At 34.4% G+C, this 14703-nt stretch overlaps 1 protein-coding gene across 6 annotated transcripts in view; it reads right to left on the bottom strand.

The window, feature by feature from the left end:
- Window positions 1-14703, bottom strand: part of rdgA (retinal degeneration A) — a 219286-nt gene that overhangs the window by 24170 nt on the left and 180413 nt on the right. For 5 of the 6 annotated variants that reach the window (XM_073085826.1, XM_073085828.1, XM_073085827.1 and 2 more), the window contains 5 exons: window positions 13987-14190; window positions 10448-10531; window positions 10062-10191; window positions 8583-8889; window positions 3599-3767 (listed from right to left, as the gene is read on the bottom strand). In XM_073085826.1, the coding sequence (XP_072941927.1) occupies window positions 3599-3767; window positions 8583-8889; window positions 10062-10191; window positions 10448-10531; window positions 13987-14190 (894 nt within the window). The remainder of the gene's footprint in view (window positions 1-3598; window positions 3768-8582; window positions 8890-10061; window positions 10192-10447; window positions 10532-13986; window positions 14191-14703) is intronic. The other variant, XM_073085829.1, reaches the window with a different exon arrangement.

The raw sequence follows: 14703 nt of genomic DNA, 5'->3' as shown, positions 1-14703 counted from the left end.
AAATTTTATACGCATATTCAGTAGTTTTGAGAATCGTCTACTATCTATTTTTCATACCCCTAAGTGATAAGGGTTGTTCACCCTTAACATCTTTTTCTTTATATGGCAACGCAACGTTTGCCGGGTCAGCTAGTTTATTTATATATTCTTCATGTACCTGAAATATGGTACAAAGGCGGACTTAATGCTATGAGCATTCTCCAGTCAAACTTTAAGCGGAGATCAGCGATGTCGGTATTAGTAGAACCAAATACTCGTATTAATATATTTATATTCAACAAAAATTTTTTAACAAAAAATACAACCGACTTCTATGTCACTACAAAGTAAAAAATAATTCAAATAAATGTTGGTTTAGTACATATGTCTGAAGTCGGCGCTCAATATATTTCGTTGGATAACGATGTAAACGGCGTGTCTAATATGAGCGTAATACATATACTCGTAGATGTATTTGCAAGTGGCAATATAAACGGTAATAAAACACACACACACTTAAAACATATACGGTCGAATTGAGAAACCTCCTCCTTTTTTGAAGTCCGTTAAAAAGCATAAAAAGTAAAAGATAAATAAAATAAATACATAAATTAATTAAGTGAGTTAGTTCTAAAAGATGGCAGTTACACCGTGACCACGATTCTTGCGACTGGGTTAAACTGATTTTATAGGCATCAATTTTGCAATAATACCCTTTGAATCTCAGAGATGTACTTATTTTCTACATCAAAACTTCAATGTGGTAAAGGAATGTTTTTTTTATTGATTATACTTAATTATGTATACCTATTGAATTAAAATGATATCCCACTGTATTCTATTGAGGAATAACATCAACAAAGCCATTAGAGAACATCTCAATTTATTGCATTTTCGAACGATATTAGTATTTATAACATTGAAAAAACACCAGAAAATGTTTTAGCCGTCTTCTTGAATCCACTGAATACAACGAAACAAAATGTTATTACGTTTTGTCTTGAGAGCTATAACAGCCCGTCTCTCATGAACGCGGACGCAGAAAATAAAAATGTGATATTAGAAAATTCTATTTCGGCGTTCAGACGTTAAATATTTGATGAAGCCCAGCTGACCTTCCTTTGACAACTAACTACATTTTGATGCTACAGGCAAGGTAATTAGTCTAGCACCTTTGGTGGCTCATTATGTATTAATTTGTAGCTTGTTCCAACTTCTACAGTTTTCGTACACTTTGAGTCGAGTTGGTAACTCGTAAAACGCATGCATAGTTTGTGTCGGCTAACTCAAACACTAGGAAACTAGATTTTAAAATGCAAGACTTACGGCATAAAGATTATATTATTTTACAAGTTATTTGCATATAAATTACTTTGCAAGCTATTTTTATTTTTACGGGCAATATAACATCAGGTGATGTTAATTAGCAATTTTATCTAGGTATATGTATTTTTATTAAAAGATTTAAGTAAATCACAGATGTAGTGCGAGGAAAATAATAAGTGGAAAGAAGTAGTAACATTCTTATAGGTGCATATGGTTGCCTCATAAAACCATACAGAAGCACAAGCACTGCTGCTGTAAAACAGAAATAAGGTCTTTATTACGCATTCAAACGGGGTTGAAGATTTTTCAACTGTCATTAGGTATACTACAGTGATAATAGTAAAGAGACTACGACTATAAATAAGCCAAAGAGTTTCATTGGGTTCTAGGAAACCCGGTTCCCAGCATATCGAGCCGTCGCAGCCAAATGTCAACGCGGAGATTTATCACTCATGGAGCGACTTTTATTAACGAAAGTATAAAAAGAAAGATTTATTAACAAGACTTAGCACTGTGCGTAAATCAAGCTTTTATAATTTCGTATTCTCCATAATCCGCAACAGTCCTTATACTTTTGCCAAATTATAATAAACAAGATTTCATCTTCTGTTTAGTAATCTCCCTGGGGGAAGATTTGTAAAAATCGTATTGTAACACCTACTCATGTACCTACGTTATATAATAAACTTTGTGAAACAATCATAATTTTGGACTAGTTTAAGGTTTGTTTACATTTATTATGTTACAAAAGCAGTGATAGCCTGGTAGTTAAGAAACTCCACCTCGTGATCGAAGAGTCCGAGGTTCGAACCCGCACCGCGTTCGAGCACGCACCACTGATTTTTCATAGTCATGTGCGTATTAGAAATTAATTATCACTTGCTTAAACGGTGAAGGAAAACATCGTTTAACCTCACGAATCACGATACCCAAGATATTATTCAAAGGTATGTGAAGTATGCCAATACGCACTTGGCCAGCGCGGTGGACTATGGCCTAATCCTTCTCATTATGAGAGGAGACCCGTGCCCAGCAGTGGGACAGTAATGGGTTGATATTGATGACGATTACATCTATTATCAGCAGACATTGAACGTATCAGACATGGACCGTGACCATAAAATATTTTTCTATATAATATAAAGGCACGTCCTGTGTCTTTGCGTTTCTGTTATGACATACATATAAGTTACGATACTATGTGTATTATATGGTATAGGAAAATTATTCGAACTTTGACTCGTTCAATGTCTGAAGATATCAAAGGGGCCTACAGTTGAGCGTTGCCTGACCTGTCAGTCACCATTAAAGTTTTATTGAGTACAAGTGTAAATAAAACAGTTTTTCCCGGAACTGTTGTTTCTTGGTTTGTTCAAATACTTAGATACGATAAAGTTAGTAAAATGTTTTTAAACAGGTAGAATTCCATATTTTTATTTTTTGTACTCCGCTTGTTTTATTAGAAGCTTTAATGTAAGTAGGTCCAAGTTCTTATAAGGGCGGAGCCGCGGCTTTAAGTCAATAAATAATATAATCCTTGGCAAGTACTGTGTATAATACTGAATACACAGTTTATTTAGTCGTTCTATTATGTATGCGCATTTATTATTAGAAAACATCGTGTGGAAATATACACGTTTATGAATTCTTTATGTCGTTTTCTAAGGTGTATGAAGTCTATCAATCTTGATTTGGCGTGAATTGTGGCCCGAACTTATTTCATTCTGAAACGTTTTAGATCATCTAATTTTGGTGTTATTTTTTATAATATTGGAATAGCTGACGACCGATGGTAGGTGTCTACTGCCGCCCATGGACAGTTGTAATCAATACCAGATACTTAAGGGTATTCCTTCCTGAGATCGGCCACTGATACGCCGCTACACCTGAGGACTAAGCTGGAACGTCTTTGAAAAGTATGTCTCCTACCTACTCGTACCACACCCTTCAAACCGCAGCGCTTAACACTGTCCTATCTAAGACCGTTTGTCCGTTTGATGACAAGCGTGGCGTAGCGGTCTCCATGCCGGTCTGACGCGCAGAGGGCCCTGGGTTCGATCCCCGGCCAGACAGATTTCTAAATGATGAATTTAGATTTCTGTTTCTGGGTCTGGGTGTTTATGTATTTGTCTCTTTGTGTGTCCATAGCACCCACGATACAGGGAATCCAAGTGTGGGGCTGTGAGTGTAGAAAGCGTTTTAGCGTTTTATCTAAGTTTAAGTAAGTAAGTAAGTAGGTTTGTTTAAGTGATATTAAAATCGTGATGACGATCAATTATAAAAGAAGTCTCACCCCGCCCCAGCCAAGTGCTCTGGCGAGGTCGTTGCCGGTGCCGAGCGGCAGCACGCCGACGGCGGGGCGCGCGCCGATGCGGTCGAGCACGCTCAGCACCCAGCCCACCGTGCCGTCGCCGCCGCACGCCAACACGCGGAGATTTGGCACCTTGCGGAACATTTCTAACCTGCAGATGTACGGAAATATATTAAATTTGAGCGTAACATAAGCATACCGATACGTTAATTCGCAAACCAACCAATGTTTTTTTTATTTATTTTGATAATAAATGGTGTTAAACGAAATCAAAATAATAATAATAAAAATTTAGAAAAAGAGTGGAGTTGGCTGGTTTGCGAATTAAGGTATCGATACGACGTAGCCTAAATTAAAAACTGAGTTTGTATAATATATCACTAAGTAATAGCTTTTCTGGAACACAAACATCACATGAAAAATATTACAAAAATGGAAAACATGGAAAATATTACAAAAATGCAGTTTCCCATAGAAAACAATGATCTCTTTTGTTTCTACCAAAACTAAATAAAAATATTTTGAACCTAAACTAAAAGGTTCCATTAAATTTTCAAAATCAATTCTTGCACACAATTTTTATTTTGTTGTTATGTATCGAATTTGTTGCGTTTAAATAATAATTGATACTTGTACATTTTATACACTCATAGTAAAGTTATTTGACATTTTAACGAACGATTCACGGTTCCATTGGCTGAGTATAACATTGACTTTCAATAACAGCACAATATTGGTAGCTTCTATTTGTACCTATGAATCTAAGCTAATACAAAAGGTATGAGGACTCCGGTTGCGTTCCGTTGGAGATCCAGGAGTCCTCTTCGCAGCGCTGAGCATGGCCACCGGGGGGGTTTTAGTGCGGCAAAAATCCCACATAATCCAGCGTCGCTCCCACGGCACTGGGTACCTTTTTTTCCCCCACGTAAACAAAAAAAGGGAATCTGAATGAGATAGTAAGCACTAAATACAGTACCTACCTAAGTAGGTAATTTACCTCATATTTTAAACGTTATTTCACGTATAGCAACTCGTATTGTCTATTTCATTAAATACAATGTTGTAACGATATTATATTCCATTAACGATCATTTTTATAACCCTTTAACTGCCAATTGACAAACTCGTGTAAGAAGTCATTTCGTGCCATTGCCACTACAACGAAATGCTTTTATCTAGAAACGCGATGTGTGCCAGGACAAGTAAACGCATAATACATAGTATCTAATGTAATCTAATGTAAAATTCTGGATTACCTATATAATTGTATACCACAACATTAAATATAAGTAAACATTATAACTACAATTACATAACGTAGAAAACACATTATTTCAATTTTAGGTAAATACCTCCACCCAAATAATATTCTTATTTCATTACTTTTAAATTAAATTTCCTGACTGACAGACTGACCTTGATTTTGACATCAAATAACCCTCTGATGACAATGAATAAGTGAATAAGCTCTACAAGGACAATATTTTCATTACAAACATTTTCTCTGCCTGTATTTTCTAGGGACAATATTTTAAAATTTAGCCGTAGTCGGGTCTGAAAAACGATTGTCTCTTGAGATATTACCTGGTTAAAATATGATGAAATTTGTGCCTTTGTTTTGTAGAGTAGCCTGTTGTAACTTATTATTGATGGGATCAGATAAAAGGAGTTGCGTGTACGAATACGTTTGTACGCTCGACAGGTGTTTTAAATAGGTCATTTTTCGGAGTGACAAAATGGTTTATTACGATTATATTATTTTTACTAAATAGTTTATTTAAGGGCTCCCACACATGAGAATTTTCCAGCTTAGGTGGTGTACGGTAAACGGATGCGCAGCGCAAATCAAGTATCATAAGTAATTGAACAGTGCATTAAGATGTTTTTGATCACATTGCTTATATACTATACTAGATGGTGTTTAATACAGATATGCGTTAAAAATAATGCCAATAAGACATAGTAAGTAACATTCGTCGATTCTTCAAGATTTTGAGCATAACTTTACAATACTGCCGCAGTGACTGGCGAACGATCGTTATTAAAAATTTCATATTTTAGAAACAATCTATTGTATTGCGGGTACACTCTCATGGCTGCAATGTTACAAATGGTACCATTATAAGTTGCGCAGTAATGCTTAGTTCTCCTCTCTCATTGCTCATGTAATGCTCAAATTTTAACTGTTACAGGCAAATGTTTCTGGCGAAGGATTCTTAATTAACACGTTATTTATTTAAATACTTTAACGTAGTAGTTGGTTAAAAATCTTAGTGATACAATTCTGTTGTATAGCGTTTCGAAAACTTATACGATATCTGCATAATTACCTATATTAAGTCTTGTTGAAAAGCTGACTTCAATGGTGTCAATCCAGCGCGTAACTTTTATAACTTCCGTAACTCCGTAATAATTAAATTTTCCGCAAGTCACAAAGATTGATCGACACGCGAAAGATGTTTGACAAACACTTTAGAACATTTTACTCACGTAACGGAAGTATGATGGTATGCCAAAAGTTATCTTTAACGTGAGGACGAAAAATATCTTACGAGCTAATAAACAAATAGAAGAGAAACTTGAACAGTCCCAAACGTAAACTTTATCACACGCCTAAAAACAAAAAACGGCAGACCAAATATCGATGCCATAGAAAAAAATACGCATAGCAGTGGTATAACAGTGGTATATATAAGCAGTGATAGCCTAGTGGTTAAGAAACGCGGCCTCTCGATCGAGGGGTCCGAGGTTCAAATCCCAGGCACGCACCTCTGATTTTCAAATTTATGTGCGAATTAGAAATTAATTATCACTTGCTTAAACGGTGAAGGAAAACATCGTGAGGAAACCTGCATACCTGAGAGATTTAAAAAAAAAATCTTAAAAGTATGTAGTCTACCAATACGCACTTGGCCAGCGCGGTGGACTATGGCCTAATCCTTCTCATTCTGAGAGGAGACCCGTGCCCAGCAGTGGGACAGTAATGGGTTGATGATGATGATGATGATGAGTGGCATAACAATACCACCACCTTTTATGGGAGCTCTTAGTGCAAGAGTTTTAATTTACGGTATTGTACAGTTCCATTTGAAATCATTTTGCAAATTGCGAAATAGTGTACGTTGGAATCGTATATCGAGCATTAAGCTTTTAATCGGTTTTCCTATTGCCTTTGTTGGATGTATGGCCTATTCATTCGTACAACGGAATTTATTCGCACACCTGTGGGCAATGCTTAAACTTATGTGAACAAATATCGTTCACTGAATATTGATTGTTTCTTGTTTTTCCTTTTAGATTTTACATAAATGTCGATGATAAAATGTCTTTTCGATAAATAAACAACATGAATAATAAATTTATAGTGTAGTCATCCTATATTACGTTAGTTATTTACAAGTAAATGTGAAGTTGACTATAAGAGAGTCGCATGAGCTAATTATATTATCTGTGAAAAAATATTCTTAACATTAAAATTGAATTGTTTGTTAGAGTTTAAGTTTATACGAACTGCGCTTGCGACTTAGTTTGTGTGGTTACAGAATAACGTCAATTATACAACGCCATGTAACAAGCTTAGGTACAGTCTACTCTGATAAACTGAAATTCTGCGCTCTGCATGATGTGTTCATGGAGTGTTAGAAAATGTGAATTTAAATTGTAATATTTTTTCATATAGATGATCGATTTGAATAAAATATCGACATAATCTTAGGTCAAGGTACAGACTATGAATATATTGCTAACCCATTGTTTTTAATTTAAGACGATTTCAAACATTGAAACAAAAGATAAAAAAAATCTAAAAATGACAGAATGTATGATTCTCAGTTTTCTTAACTACTTTTTTGCAAATATTACATGTACAGATTATAAATGTAAAAATGCGCCTTTTAGATTTTTATCTTTTTTATGTTTGTTTAAATGTCTATGAAGCAAATTAGATAACAATGAGAACTTCACCGGGAGTACCTTAGACTGTTTTGAAACAGTAAGTAAAATGCGCAATAATTTCTCGACAATATCCGTAAATCCTTACCATACGTTTGAACCCGTTCCATTATTTAAACATTATACACATACTTAAACGACATTTAAATTGTGCGAAACTTTGTTTCCAATCCAATTGCAAAACACACGAACTGAAACTTTTCAAACACGGTACGCGACTCGATTAATGCGTACCGAGTGCGCGAAACCAAACGTAGAGTAAGCCGCTATCCGTGAGCGAGCGTACTCTGTTATCTGCTTTACGATCCATATTCCACTTTTGTTTACATCGAATCGAACCGATAATACGCCACTACGCCGTGCATAGTCTAGTGCTCTATGCTTAGTATTGTTAGCATATGATTCCATATTCATTCAGCCCCCTCACCGTCAGCGGTTGACAATACGTTTGGTTCTACGTCTTATATGATCGAGATGAACTGTGTGTGAGTCATATGATTTTTAAAGTAGTTATTAAGTAATTCAAAGGATTAAATTGCGTCAGTACAGTATGTAGTAACTGCTTTTTTTATAATATATATAAAACGCTAAACTAACACAATGAATATTATGCGTACAGAATGCTTTAAAAAATAAGGATTACACCAAGCTGCTTCACAAGACGGAAGACGGTTTGAACCACGAAAAGTATTATTACCTAATATCTACCTTGCAAAACATAACTATCTGTTTACTCGTAGTCATACATTAGTAAAGATACTTCGCCGCCTTGAAATTGAATGAACCCACAAAAGGCTTATTTGTAAGTTCTTTTTTTGAATTCTTGACTAATAAAAACATTTTTAGAGAATAAAGAATAAAGAATTTCGTAAATTTTACGAATAAATAACTAATACTGCGTAATTTACAAATGTAATTGCGTAATTGTCAAAACTGGTTACATTTTCTTGTTAGGAGTGAGTAATCTTTACTAATCTATGCTCGTAGTTAAAAACTTTTAATCTGTGTCACTTACCCAGGGCCGGGGCCTCCTTGTGTGAGATCGAACACTTGCCGTGGATTTAGTAACCATTGGAATTTCTGAAGTAGTCGGACACCTTGGTTTCCTCCGCTCTTAGGGTTAATGAAAACCAACACGGGTTTCACGTTGGAAGTGGGAATTGGTTTAATTACGAAAGTCTTTTGCTCGTTTTTCGAATCCTTCCCTTTTTTCTTCGCTGCATTTTTCTTTTTAGGTGATTTCCTTAAAGACGACTTAAAGCTACCTTTTCTTGGAAGTTTCACGATCCATGACGGTGGTACAATTATGTTAGATTGTGAGCCTAAAATATTAAATATAGATTAGCTTAGTTCATGGGTACCTGTTGATAGATAATGGACAATTATGTATCTGGCACGATTACGATTCTTACGGCGCCAAAATTTGAATGCGGATCCTTATAGATCTCGACGAGACAAGACGAAAAGTAAGAATAAAATTTTTTGATATCTCGCTTAGTTTTCGAGATATCGATATTTAAAAATCGAAAAATAAAAAATAAAATATTCTTTTAATGATGTATTTCGATACATTTTTGGAAAAGAAAACGAAAACAAAGAATAATTTTTTTCGATATCTTGCTTAGTTTTCAAGATATTAATAAATACATTATTAAAAATGTTGGAATTTTATTGAAAAAATTTTTTGAAGATATATTTTATCCTTTATTATGATTATCACTATTATTATGATAATAATAATAATAATAAAAAAAAACCTAACCTAACCTAACCTAACCTAACCAATACCAACTCAAATTTCAATCATCTCTAACTTCGTTGTCCCTTGCCCGATTTCTAATTATTTTATACCATCGTACTCGTCTCAATGATACCTTTTCGCACATACTACTTCCGTTTCTCTCCGTTTTCTAAATTTTTAAATATAATTTTCTCCGTTTTTCAAAAATCAATTTTTGGATTTTCTCATTTTCCTCCGCCGTTTCTTAACGAATTCTCTTCATTTTTCTTCTACCGTATTCTGCACGTCCTCCCCAATCCGGAGATGCCAGTCGCACCCGTTTCCGCCGCGCTGTTCCTCGGCAATTTCACTTTTAAAACGCAAAAAATCGAAATTTTCGAATAATTTTTGAGTATCGATATCTCGAAAACTAAGCGAGATATCAAAAAAATTTATTCTTACTTTTCGTCTTGTCTCATCGAAATCTATACGGATCCGCATTCAAATCTTGGCGCCGTAAGAACCGTAATCCCCCCATGTATCTATCAACAGGCTATTATACAGGGTATTCGGGGGTTTTGTATTTACAGAGCACAAGCAAGATTTTTGAAGTCATGCTCTTATTAAATATATTACATTCTCGAACGACGGTAAAGAAAAACATCGCGATTAATTTCACATGTCTGAAAAATATAAATGCTTTGAAGGGTTGAATATTGGATTTTATACGTTGACTTCATAAAATTAAATATTTTGTGTATAAATGGTACTTACCTAATGAGCATTCTTCTCCTATTCGTTCTAAATTAAAACAGCTGTCTTTGTTGTGGTACCCTTCTTTGCACCAGGAACAGCTGAGTGCTACAATTTCTTTTGAACTAAATGATAACTTCCCCTGTAATGACTGAAACAAACATAGCCTTTAGTTATAAAATTAATTATTCTATTATTAAGTGCGAGGTGAGGCGTTTAAGAGTCGCCACACACGATAATTATGTACTTATTTTTTATAATATGTAACTATAGTTAGTTGTACATTTCAATATCATTGTCATACGAAATTAAGGTATTATATTTATCGTGTGTGTCGACTGAAAATAAAATAAAAAGCAACAACATAAAATAGCACCAAACCCTGGCAACATAGCTGGAATACGCACACGATCCCCATTGTTTACTGCTATAGGCTTGTCTACAGAACATTGTTTCGATATGCACCAACCACAGCATCTGCGCCGGAATGACTGTGACACAAAATCATGCAAACAAACATGCAAATTAATGAACAAATAAAATTATAAACACTACAAAAACAAGGCGTTTTTATGAAGTCAGAAAAAATCCGAGGTTTATGACCCGTGTGCCGACTACTTGATAAGAGTAATAAAAGTACATAATTAACTGTTACATGACAGTATTATATATGCAATAACTAACATTGAAGTGTCTGTTTTATTATTTTAATTCATGTAAGTATGTTTGCTCAGTACGAAAATATAAAGAATGCCTTTTTAATTTCATTGTATTCTTTTTGTATAGGGTATCTTAGATATTTTCACAAAAGTGTGTGGTATTTTTTAGATACATTTAAGTACTATACTTTATTCCAAAAGTATTTAGGGTAAATCGGAACAGCGCCGGAAAGAAGCTCGTTCCTAATAAATCTAATAAGGCGCGTCACGCAAAATGTGCTTATTATCGAGAGTGAGTTATTACGCTTTGTTTTCAGATTATGCTATGTTTTGGTAATCACTAGTACCTACATTTATTTTAAGCTCTCGAAATCACATTTTAAATTAACTTCATCTCAGAAATAGAGTAAGAAATATTTGTTACAAAAACTATGTCCCGCGTTTTCGTTTTATCCATTTTTCATTTAAATCGTGAAACGCAATTTGTAACAAGATCATATCATCCTTGCAAATATAATGAGCAAATAAACATACAAGAACAAACATTTACATTTAACGAGGTATGCCTAAACGTTTCTCGGAATGAAAATGCCACAGTATGTCCTTCGAATCTTGACATATAAAATTAACAAATACTTATGAAAATAACATAATATTAGCTGTATATTAGTGATCACAATAATAATGTATTTCTATTTTATAGCTATAAAATACAACACACTTTTAGGTAAAATTTTCATATGACGGGTGACTTTAAAATAATGGAAATGAGAATGCTGCAAAAGAAGGCAATGGAATAATATGGACGCTACAAAAAGTCTGGGCATTATAAATGATCACGAAAATACATTAAACAAAACACACAACACTAATAAATCAGACAAGGGTATAGCAACGTAAAAACCTTTTCGTATTTTCCTATTATGCAGGCATGTTGCAGGCGTTATTCGTGTGGTATGCTAACACGTGTCGTTAAAAATGAAATATAAATTTTTGAGTCCGGGCAGCCGACAAATGTAAGTTTATGCCGTGTCACATGCGAGCCAAATGCAAATCTCCGTTAAGTTAATACCAGTGACTGTGCTGTTTTAGTAATAACATAGGAATGCAAATTTGACAATTAAGTTTGTGCGGAAAATATTAAATGAACGGAACACTGGATATAATGAACCTTGACGTCAAATACTTTGTTTTCAAGAAATCATTATAAAGAATCCGACCGACCGATACCATTAAAAAGACGACCGAATATTGGAACGATTAAAATGAAAATCATTATTTTCCAAGATTTAAGCTGTTGTTCGGATCTTAGTTTTTTATTTCTATGTAGACTTTTATATAAAATCGTTTAAAATAATGTCGATCCGTATTAACAGAACCTTATTAACGAAATACCTACTGCCCTATTTGGGACTTTTTATTGTGGGGTACAGACATTAATGCGAAGCAGGAACTCTTTCATCATCATCATCATCATCATCATCATCATCATCATCATCAACCCATTACTGTCCCACTGCTGGGCACGGGTCTCCTCTCAGAATGAGAAGGATTAGGCCATAGTCCACCGCGCTGGCCAAGTGCGTATTGTTAGACTTCACATACCTTTAAGTTTTTTATAAATCTCTCAGGTATGCAGGTTTCCTCATGATGTTTTCCTTCACCGTTTAAGCAAGTGATAATTAATTTCTAATACGCACATAAATTTGAAAATCAGAGGTGCGTGCCTGGGATTTGAACCTCGGACCCCTCGATCGAGAGGCCACGTTTCTTAACCACTAGGCTATCACTGCTACAGAACTCTTTCACTTCAGATTAACTTCACACACCTTTCTAATTAGATTTGTTCGAGCCTTCCTTCCGGGAATCCGAGTTCAAATTTCAGCTTCGATTTTTTAAGTTGTCACGTGTTAGAAATTAAAAATACTTTAATTTTATGGCAAGGAATTTTATAAGCCTGAAAGTTCTTAAAGATGTGTGAAGTTTACCGTTATAATAATTGGGCATTAAACAATTGTAAAATATTGACTGATCAGCTCCGTATTAAGGCATGGGGAAAATAATATAAATGTAATATAATAAATATAATATCAAATTTATAAATAAACTTTACAAAATTTGAATTATACGTAGAGCGATAAGATACGTAAGATAAGATACATGTATACTTATTACTAAACATAGCTGCAGCCTTCAGAAAAAATAACAATATTGGTATTGAAAATTTGTATTATGTTAAAACTAACTAAATTTATAAATTTAAAAGTAACAATAACGAAAAGTAAGTAGCTGATTTGCTGGAAATTTGTTTGCAGGAGTTTTCCTTCAAAATAATACCTAAATCTATTGGACTCGCCCGGACAACTGAATACATTAATTTAAAAAATCTTACCTCTTCTAATTTATCAACGGAGCGTGTAATGGGTTTAATGATACAATATTCTCTACAGTCAGGCTTTTTGTTTGTTCTTGATTGCTACTATAGGAGGCTAATATTTTTACTTCAATAGTTATTTTTAATACTCTGCGTGAATATAATAAATATTACTGTTAATAATAAACAAACATACACACACTTTATTAGACACAAACATAAAATCAAACACGTATGCAACATAACAAATTGCAAATTAAATAAAAATAAATGCTACGTGATTATAGTGTTAACAGCTCTACAAAATCAACATTACTCACACTGACGGTGGGATGTACAATATATTGTATGAAAATGGAATTGAATAGAAAATATTTATTTTATTCTCGTTAGTAACACATTGTCAACTATTCCGGCAAATATGTTACGATATTTTCCTCACTTTAACTGTGTTAACCCACTTAGTAAGATATATCTAAATAATTTGAATATTTCTACGTATTTATTAAATATGTAAATCCCACGTTATCGTATAAGCAACGGGTTAAAAAGAGGGTACTGACCAGTACATATTCAGGCACATATACTTAATTTTGCATTCGATTTTGATCATTAGGTACATTACAGTGCTGCAGTAGTTCCAGATTAAATAAGATGTGGTTTATAACAAACCGGCTTTAGCGTATAACATGCAAATTTATATGAGCTTTTAATATATTCCGGCAACGTATTACATGCGGTGCAGGTATAATGTTCGGCTTAACGTACTTACTACTGTAATACTCGAGGCTAAAATTATCAAAGGGTATTCGCACTGTAATCCTTTACTCGACATTACACGCAAGCACTGTAATGCTTGAGCCGAAATTACTGGTCAAGGTCAGTACCCTTTATAAGTAATCGAGTGAGTTACCTTCCCGCAAGCCTTGCACTTGCCCTTCTCGGAGCGGCGATGCGCCCAGTGGTGGTGCGTGACCGTCTGCTCCCTGTACTGCCTGATGCCGACGTCACGGAACGTTGGCTTGCAGGTGAACTGCACCCGGTCTATTAGGATGTCTATACAGGCCACGTGAGCGACTATCTTGCACGCTGAACACTTCATACGGGATCCATGTTTCTGTTACGGAAAATATTTTTATGTGTAATATATTTAATTACATAGTTATATAAGTAATATAAGTAAATTAAATCGTTTTCGAGAACGCGTTTAATAAATAAAAATATTTATGTTTATTTAAAAAATTTAAACCATATAAGTTGCTTCCAAAATAGAGAGTAATCAATCTGAGACAAACCAGAGTGGCATTTTTAAACTTTATGGCGTAGATACGTAGCAGTGATAACATTTATAAGTCACTAGGTTACAAACTTCGAGTTCAGAAAATAAAAGAAGAAACTAAAAGTAAGGTGCGTTATTTGATCCCAATTTGTTAGGCGGACAAATACACGCTGTACAAAAACTTTGTACGAAAAGGTTATGTAGAGTTTGGAAAGTCCGTGCCTAATGCCTACGAAATGTTATCTCCTGTCACGTAACGATTTATACTTCTTGAAAAGTTTTTCGCAAATCTCGTGCGTGTTAGGATAAGGCGTTTCTGTGTTTGGGTTTTACGTAAATCGAAGCCCGTAG

Source organism: Epargyreus clarus, unplaced genomic scaffold, assembly GCF_041222505.1.
Source record: "Epargyreus clarus isolate Ecla_fem2 unplaced genomic scaffold, WU_Ecla_fem_2.2 ptg000023l, whole genome shotgun sequence".
NCBI lineage: Eukaryota > Metazoa > Arthropoda > Insecta > Lepidoptera > Hesperiidae > Epargyreus > Epargyreus clarus.
This window is presented reverse-complemented; position numbering and strand designations above follow the sequence as displayed.